Raw genomic sequence first — 7,807 nt, forward strand, 5'->3', positions numbered from 1 at the left:
ATTAAAAATTTTAATCTAAACTCATGCAGCACTAAAATTAATCAGAGTTAGCTCGATTCATTTCACAGCCCTAGTGAAAACATAACATTTTTGTTGCGACCCAGCTTCTCGTTTACACGTCACTGGTGATTGACGTCTCCATCCTCGTTCATAAGACAGCTCAGTCCAGGACCGATGTGTGTTCTGTCCACATCCGAACATTCAGAAAAAACACAAAGGTGAAAAGGCGAGTAAAGTGAACCCGCCTCTGATGCCCCTCTGAGCCCCCAAGCAAGGTAGTATCTGAGCCGGGCCCAAGGTAGGCTGACCGACTTGTGATAAAGCAACCAACGGTGCCACGCTCAGAAAATGATAATGAGCTGATGACATCAGTGAGAGACCGCAGGATTAATCAACAAACAGATTTATTACTGAGGGAATATTAACGATGACGAGAAATAACAACTTTGTAGTTAGTTTAAAACATATTGAACCACAGGATGACTAAAAATCAGTTAATTCTGTTGGTTTTTGTGAGTGTGTGGGCACATTTTTACTACACCATGAGAACCATTATTCAGAAAAAGTCAATGCACGGTCCCCATGAGGATATTAAAACAAACCTGTGTGCACYTTTGACACAATTGAGAAATACGTCATCTTGAGCTACTTCAGGATTAATCAACAGATTTATTACGGAGGAAGATTAAAAACTACAGGAAACAGCAACTTTGTGGTTAGCCTGGAATCAGGATTGCCAGATAAAAAAAAACAAAATTAGTTTTTTTTGCCCCTCCTTTTCTGTGCACATTTTCACTAAACAAAAACAAACACTTCATCTTACACCACCCTCACTCAGCAAATAAAACAGTTTGGGTCAAATTATAATATTAAAAGGGACGGTACAACAGTTTATCTTGTTCCGTCTGGCAACGCTGCCTGGCATWTTACTGCTGTGGTTCCATGTAAACGAGTGATTTTTTTTTTTGTTTAATCACCCTATAAACATTGAAAAACATCAGCATTTCCAGAGACAGGTCTCGTGTAAACGGGGCCAAATATAAACTGCCGAAGTTATTTCTTGACATAAAAAGACAAAATAATGCTGACATAAATAAAGTGAAATGTGTGTTTATTTTTACTTAGCGTAAATTGAACTCCAAAGATTTGGTGGTCCCATCGAAGAAAGAAAATCCTTTTCTCACCTTAACAGAATTTTTTGACGTGCCTTTGACCCCATAATGTTTAGCCATCATATATTAAKGTCTCTGAAGCTGTGAGTTAGCTGCCATCGCACAGTTCCTCCCTTCATGTGGCGTATCACGCATAGCATTCGCACTCCGGCATGCTCACAGTGGTCCCCATGCTGGGGGGACTGGGGGGCTACACATGGATCCTCAGCAGAATGACCTAGTTTCTATTCAAGCTCGTCTCTTTGTTCACTCCATGGTGGAGGAGGCCGCTGATGCAGCATGTGGAACAAAGAACACAAGCAGTATTTTGGAGCCATCAAACACGCTGACCCCGTCTAGAAACAGTACCATTTAGACCTCCGGTGTCTTGAGATAAACTGTGTTATTTTTTAACTTTGATTTATATGTGCTGCACAAAAATGGGAGAAAAACCCAAGTTCCTGCAAAGAAATGAAACAAACGTCATGAAGTTGGGAGGAGGCCTGACTACCACTATGGAGACGGCAAGAAAATTAATTTCATGTTTTCACTGGGGGCATTAGGAAGTCTCGATTCGTGCAGACAGCAGACACCATGCAGGAATAAATGCTCACAAACCACCAGTCATGGCTGTAAAAAARACTACCACCTTTTCTGAAACATAAAACTGATAATAAAATAGATAAAACCACTAAGTCAAGTAATTGGTTTGTGATCTTTTTTATTAAGTGTACCCAAGACTCTTAATTAGAGAAATTTCAATTTTATGACCAAGCTATAAATATATCATTTGCCTTTTATTGACCCATCTACAGCAGCTGCCCTACTCCYAAGAAATGATCCCTCTTAACTAACCAGACAAAAGATGCCACAAAGGCAGCAATGGGACAATGTTTGTGTCTTATTGTGTTTATCTTTTATCTGACGAGGGTTGAACCAATTGAACTATGTTGGAATGAAAGGATGATAAAAGTGAACACAAGTAAAGAATGTACAGTCGTTTTATTTTTATTTATTTATTTTTGGTACCCAAATATATGCACCTGCCTGATTTTCTTTGTTCGTAACCAATTATTGCACACTTTCTGTAAATCATATAAACTTCATTTCACTTCTCAAATTTCACTGTGTTTGTCCCCTATATGATATATTTTACTGATTTTTTTATCCAAGCAATCGATGATTTATAAAAAGGTAAATCAGGAAAATTAACAAGGCTGCCCAAACTTTCGCAACCCACTGTACCACTCCACACAGGAGATTTCACTTAAGATATTAGATGTTAGTCAAAATAAAAAATGAGCAGAGAAACACAAGTAAATTGATAATAATGAAAGAAATTGGAGTACATTTGGACAAAAACTGCAGACTGGTTTCAAAACAGTCCAGCAGAGACAAAGATGCGGTATGTGCAACATCACAAACTATCAAAGAAGGCACCAAGAAAATGTCTRAAAATTCATTTAAATCTTTAAAAGCAGCTCTTTCCTACCTGCATGTGCTCTGTTGAGCTGCTGCTCAACTCGTCCCCGGACTCAGAGTCGTGGCGGAGCTTGTCGGACCCCTCCCCAGGCATCTCGCTGGGAGTGGAGCTCCYGTCTCCGTCCGGACTCTTGCTGTGGTTGCTTCCCACTTTGAACGGAGGCGAATCGTCCTGCGTTTGAGGCGAGAAGGAACTGCTGCTGTGATGATGGTTGTTGTTGTTGTGGAACAGTACCAGTTCTGCTACCAGCTTGCAGTGGTGAGGACTCCCCAAGTTCTGATTCGTGTCCTTCGAGAGCACGGGTGGCGTGACTCTGTCAGAAGACGGTGAGGGGGTGGAAGAAGGCGACGGGCGACCAAAGCTGGACATTTCRGGGTGAGGTCTGAAATTCTCGTTGGACTCCTTGCATATATCCAAAACCGTGGGCTTGGCCCTCAAGGCGGGTTTCTGGGGGGGCAAGAGCGCCCGACGCACCTCCCTGACATATTGTGCCGGCACATAAAAAGCCTTGGCGCCCTCCTCCTTCCTCACCTGCCACCAGTCCTCGTTGGTCTTCTTCACCAGCAGGTAGCATTCTCCCTGTCGAATGGTCACCATCTTGTCTTTTGCCTTGTACTCGTAGTCGTACTCCACCTCGATGTAGACCTGCCCTGGGGCAATGGGCAGCCCCTCTTTGTCTGCCATGACTGCTGGAATAAGAGCTGACCCTTAGCTGCTCAGCGGCCAAGGCATGGAGGCGTCCTCATGTCTGACTGAACTGCAGGACACAGAATAAAATGAAACACAAACAGTGTCAATAAAAAATAAAATATAACACATTTAAAGGTTTTACATTCTGAAGAAAAAATGATCTGGTTTTATGTTGGTTTAGTTATAGCCCCATGCTTTAAACCTCATTGTTAAAAGAGGTTGTGTCATGACTGTAACGTCCAGCAAGCTTTAAGAGACAAACTTGAATCTCACTTACCCACAATCTGCTGTTATGTGGTACAAACCTCGTCTCACACTCCACCCCATTATTCAGCCTTACTACCACAACCACAAAATGCTACCGCCTTGGCACACTCGCATTACAACACGATCCACTGTCATACACGACTGGTGAGCCGAGTAGAGTGCTGCAGGGCAACAACTCCTGATCATCAAAAACCACAACCGACAGCCACCTCTGATTGCTCTGCTTAGCCACTGAAAACATGCGGCCCGGGAACCCGATAGCCCTCTGCAGTGCTAAAGGTGATGACAACATGACCCCACACACTGAGCCTGCATGCTATTTACACACTACAAAGAGCCCCCTGGAGGCTACATTACATCTAAAAATAAAGTTTGTCATTTTATTACAGTCCTCTACAGTTTGGCATCATTACTCAGAACTCAGACAAGACTCAGACACCTATAAAAGCTTCTTGCTTTTTCAGACACAGCGCGTGAGTCAGGAGACAGCTGGGTACCCCCTACTCTCACCATTCCTTCAGGGTTTGTTTTGGGCTGAAGCCTGTCATTGATCTGCTTGTTGGAGAGTATCCCTTCATCGGTCAACCTAAATAAATACTGAGGCTGCCGAGCTGTGCTTCCCTTCATATCAAATTCTCTCTCTTCCTCCTGAAATAGCACACGGCCGTGAAGCGGTGTCCTGAAGTGCAGGAAGTAAAGAGCAGGTGCTTTTAGCGAGGCATGAGAGCCTGAAGTGCACAGACTCACAGCTTCCTACAACAGAGGTGAGAGAAGTCTCCAACGGGGCTGAAGCAAAGAGAGATATTTGCATTTTGTTTCATCAGTTTCAAACAACTAAGCACACAGAGACAGTGGGACCCAGTTCAGAACTGGCCCTTAAATCTATCCTTAACTGTCGGATTGCATTTGTATATGGAGAGAATAAACAGTCTCAATGCACATTGAAAACATTTTTACTCTGTGGTCACATAATGAACCTAATCCATACGTCGTAATGGGCTCAACACACGGGAGGCGACGTCGCTCGCTCTCCATTCATTTCCTATGGAACCTGTGCGGTGAGGCGACAATCGCTTGCCCTCCTCCAGCTAAGCGACCGGCGAAAATAGTGCATGTGAAATTTCGCGCTCGTACACGTAGACGTGCACACGCGAGCTTGCGATGCAACATATGAAAGTTGAAAAATGTTCAACTTTTGTCGCTGTCGCTTAGCGTACAACCAATCAGCGAGGGTTTCGTTGACTGACCAATGAGAGGAGAGTATGCTACACACTGCAGTTAGCTAACACTTTCACCAAGTGATTACTAAAAAGCTTTGTGGGAATTTATTGGCACCCAGGTGAAGTTTATAAACTGCATCTTGATGTGTGTTTGTTTTTCGATATCATTAGCATCGCAYGATTTGTTTAATTTACACGTCCGTAATGCACACCCGCCTTCAGAGTCAAGAACCAATCAAATTTRGTGAAGACAAGCGACCTGAGAGCGCGATTCGCAACCTGCAATCGCTATCGCGTCCCGTGTGTCGGGTTTCACCCTGGCTGCGATGACAGCCGTTTATCGCTGTAGTTTGTCGCTGCCCGTGTGTCGAGCTCTTAATAAAGGAAATTTAATCAATAGAATAGAATAGAATACTTTATTTGACACCAAAAGTTAAAGAAATTTGTTTTCGACAGGGCTCCATGCACACAACAACATTTCAAAGAAACATTTATTCAAAATAAAAATCGCAAACAAATTTTAAAAATACCTCTCTTGTTGAGGGCTGAAACTGCAGTTGGAATAAACGACTTTTTGAGTATTGCTTTCTTAGCCAGCCGTACTTTGTATCCCCTACCAGATGGAAGGAGACTGAATGAGTGATGGAGAGGATGTGAGGGTTCCTCTCTGATTAGGATGGCTTTCCTAATCACAGCACGCTGATACAGCTGGGACAGTGGAGTTTGTGTCAAACCAATTATTTTACTAGCTTGATTTGTTATGCGTGCCAGTTTTGTTTTGTTTGCCAGTGAGAAATTTAAACCAAGAAGTGATATTGAAAGTGAGAATAGATATTATAAGTGACCGGTAAACCATGATTAAAATCGTTTTGCTGCCATTAAAATTTCTTAATTTTCTAAGAAGATGTAGGCACTGGAGAGCTGTTCTGTAGATTTTATCGGTGTAAGGGTTATTCTGAAGACATGTTATTTTTGTTTGCTTTTGGGGTTTTTTCAGCCTTTTATTTTTACACTGAGACATCCAGGCTAAAACAGTAGGAGGTCCTTCACAGTGGATCACAAAGGATTGTGATCAGACCACCTAAAAAATGACAGTAAATGCAGTCTGGACCTCAAACCACCTTAAGAGGTGGTGAAAACACTTTCACTGCACCTTTGGCGTGCTTTGGGGTAGGGATGTCCCGATCAGATACTCAGTATCGTATCGGTGGCAGATSTGGCCATTTTTTGAAAATCTGGTAGAATCGGATTTAGTCATGTGATCGGGCCGATCCAGTTTTCAGCATCATCATGCTTTACAACTGCTATTAAGAAGTCAAAATGCATACAAGTACACAACCATGTCCACAGCGTGGGAACACTTTTCAYTGGAAAACAATGATGCTGAAACTGCATCTTGCAAAATCTGCAAATTGGATGTTTCTCGTGGTGGGAACAGCAGGACTCGCTTTAATACTACCAACCTTGTCACTTGGAAAGAAATAAAGAAATAAAACTATCGGATCTGTATCAGAAAGACATTTAAAAAAATTGGATTGTATCGGGAGCCAAAAAATCTGGATCGGGACATCCCTACTTTGGGGTTGGGGGTCATGTAATTTGGACAGTTTTTAGCTTTATATCATTCTATAATGTCATTCCCCCATCAAAAGAATACACAGAGAGACCAATTTCAAGGCGTTTAGTCAAATTCATTTTAGTATTTCCTTAACAGCTGAAAGTAACAGTTACTTGATTGTGGTGTAGAACTGAACTATGCGCCTGGAAATTAATACCCCCTTAAGGCCATTCTCATTTGTATTTAGAGCTATCTGAGTGCAAACTCATAGCTGATAGCTAGATAGTGCCAAGTCTGAACAAGGCCCCGTTTGCACCCTTCACTTTGCATCAATTTTGGGTGAATTTATTGAAAATATTGTAATTTTTTAACATCAGCAGACCTTGTTGCTCAGCTGACAGTCCTCTMTGTTTATTTGCACAGAGAGCAAGTAATAGTTATCCAATTGCAAAAATGTTTTGGGGCACACAGTCTGCTGCCAGATGTGAAAGACCTAAATCAAAACTGTCTACTTGCAGTTGAATCACCCAGAATGGAGTGTAGTGCCAGGTCTCAACAGGACTGGCTTTTTAGCTTCTGGGTGTGTGAGATYCAGAACCTGTGTGTTTTGTGTTGAGTCTTGTTTTGTGTGAATATTGGTAGRGAGACCACCTCTAACACCATACACCCACTTCACACACATGGAGGTGCCAGAAGTGCAGCCAGAGTGCACACAATAGACTGGGGGTTCAGTGTGCCGTCCAAAGGACACCCAGAGTGTGTTCTGTGGTGTGAAACCTCATCCTGAATGAAATGCCACATCACTGAAGTGGGAGGACGTTACACCATCTGTTTAATAAAGACATGCTTCGCTCTTGAATACACAGCAACCATGAAACACCTGATGCTTTTCCAGCAGATTAAAGCTGGAAGATTAACAAACCCATTCCACTGACATTAACATTAACATTAACAGCTACCTTTTAATCCTTAAAATATTTAAATTACTCTACAAACATGACTACACTTGTTCAAACAATGCTTCCTTTCTTTTAAAATGTGACTTACCGTAGTTAAAAACAAGTCCACTGCATGTCTTTAGTCTGTGACAAAGTAAACAGAAACAACTATGAAAATAAATGATTCGCTGTTTATCGTACAAGGAGATGGTCAAATAGTAAAGACAGATTTGTCTGTATTTTTAAAAGGAGACAATTAACCTTCATATTATAGTCATGTAACCATTTTCGAAATATGTGATTAAAAAGCAGCACAGGTGCCTTCAAGCTTTTTATCTGTCATTGGGTAGTTTGGTATTTTTGTGTGCACCACTGGCCTGGTTTAAACCAGACCCTGGCCTTCACTTTGCTTCGTACAAGGGTCTGGACTTGATGCACAGAGAATCGTTTCTTGCAGGAGGCGTGGCCTCTGCTGAAGTTTAAAATGATTGGATCAGTTG

At 42.1% G+C, this 7,807-nt stretch overlaps 1 protein-coding gene across 6 annotated transcripts in view; it reads right to left on the bottom strand.

Annotated features, from left to right (window-relative positions):
- The window catches only part of arhgap12b (Rho GTPase activating protein 12b), a 45,269-nt gene that overhangs the window by 34,736 nt on the left and 2,726 nt on the right, over positions 1-7,807 (bottom strand). For 4 of the 6 annotated variants that reach the window (XM_014023867.1, XM_014023870.1, XM_014023869.1 and 1 more), the window contains exon 2: positions 2,644-3,391. In XM_014023867.1, coding sequence (XP_013879321.1) covers positions 2,644-3,318 — 675 coding nt within the window. In that variant the 5' untranslated portion in view covers positions 3,319-3,391. Of the gene's footprint in view, positions 1-1,184; positions 1,303-2,643; positions 3,392-3,601; positions 3,798-7,807 lie in introns of those variants that run through there. The other 2 variants (XM_014023866.1, XM_014023873.1) reach the window with 2 other exon arrangements.

The sequence above is a fragment of the Austrofundulus limnaeus genome, unplaced genomic scaffold (assembly GCF_001266775.1).
Source record: "Austrofundulus limnaeus strain Quisiro unplaced genomic scaffold, Austrofundulus_limnaeus-1.0 Scaffold393, whole genome shotgun sequence".
Lineage (NCBI taxonomy): Eukaryota > Metazoa > Chordata > Actinopteri > Cyprinodontiformes > Rivulidae > Austrofundulus > Austrofundulus limnaeus.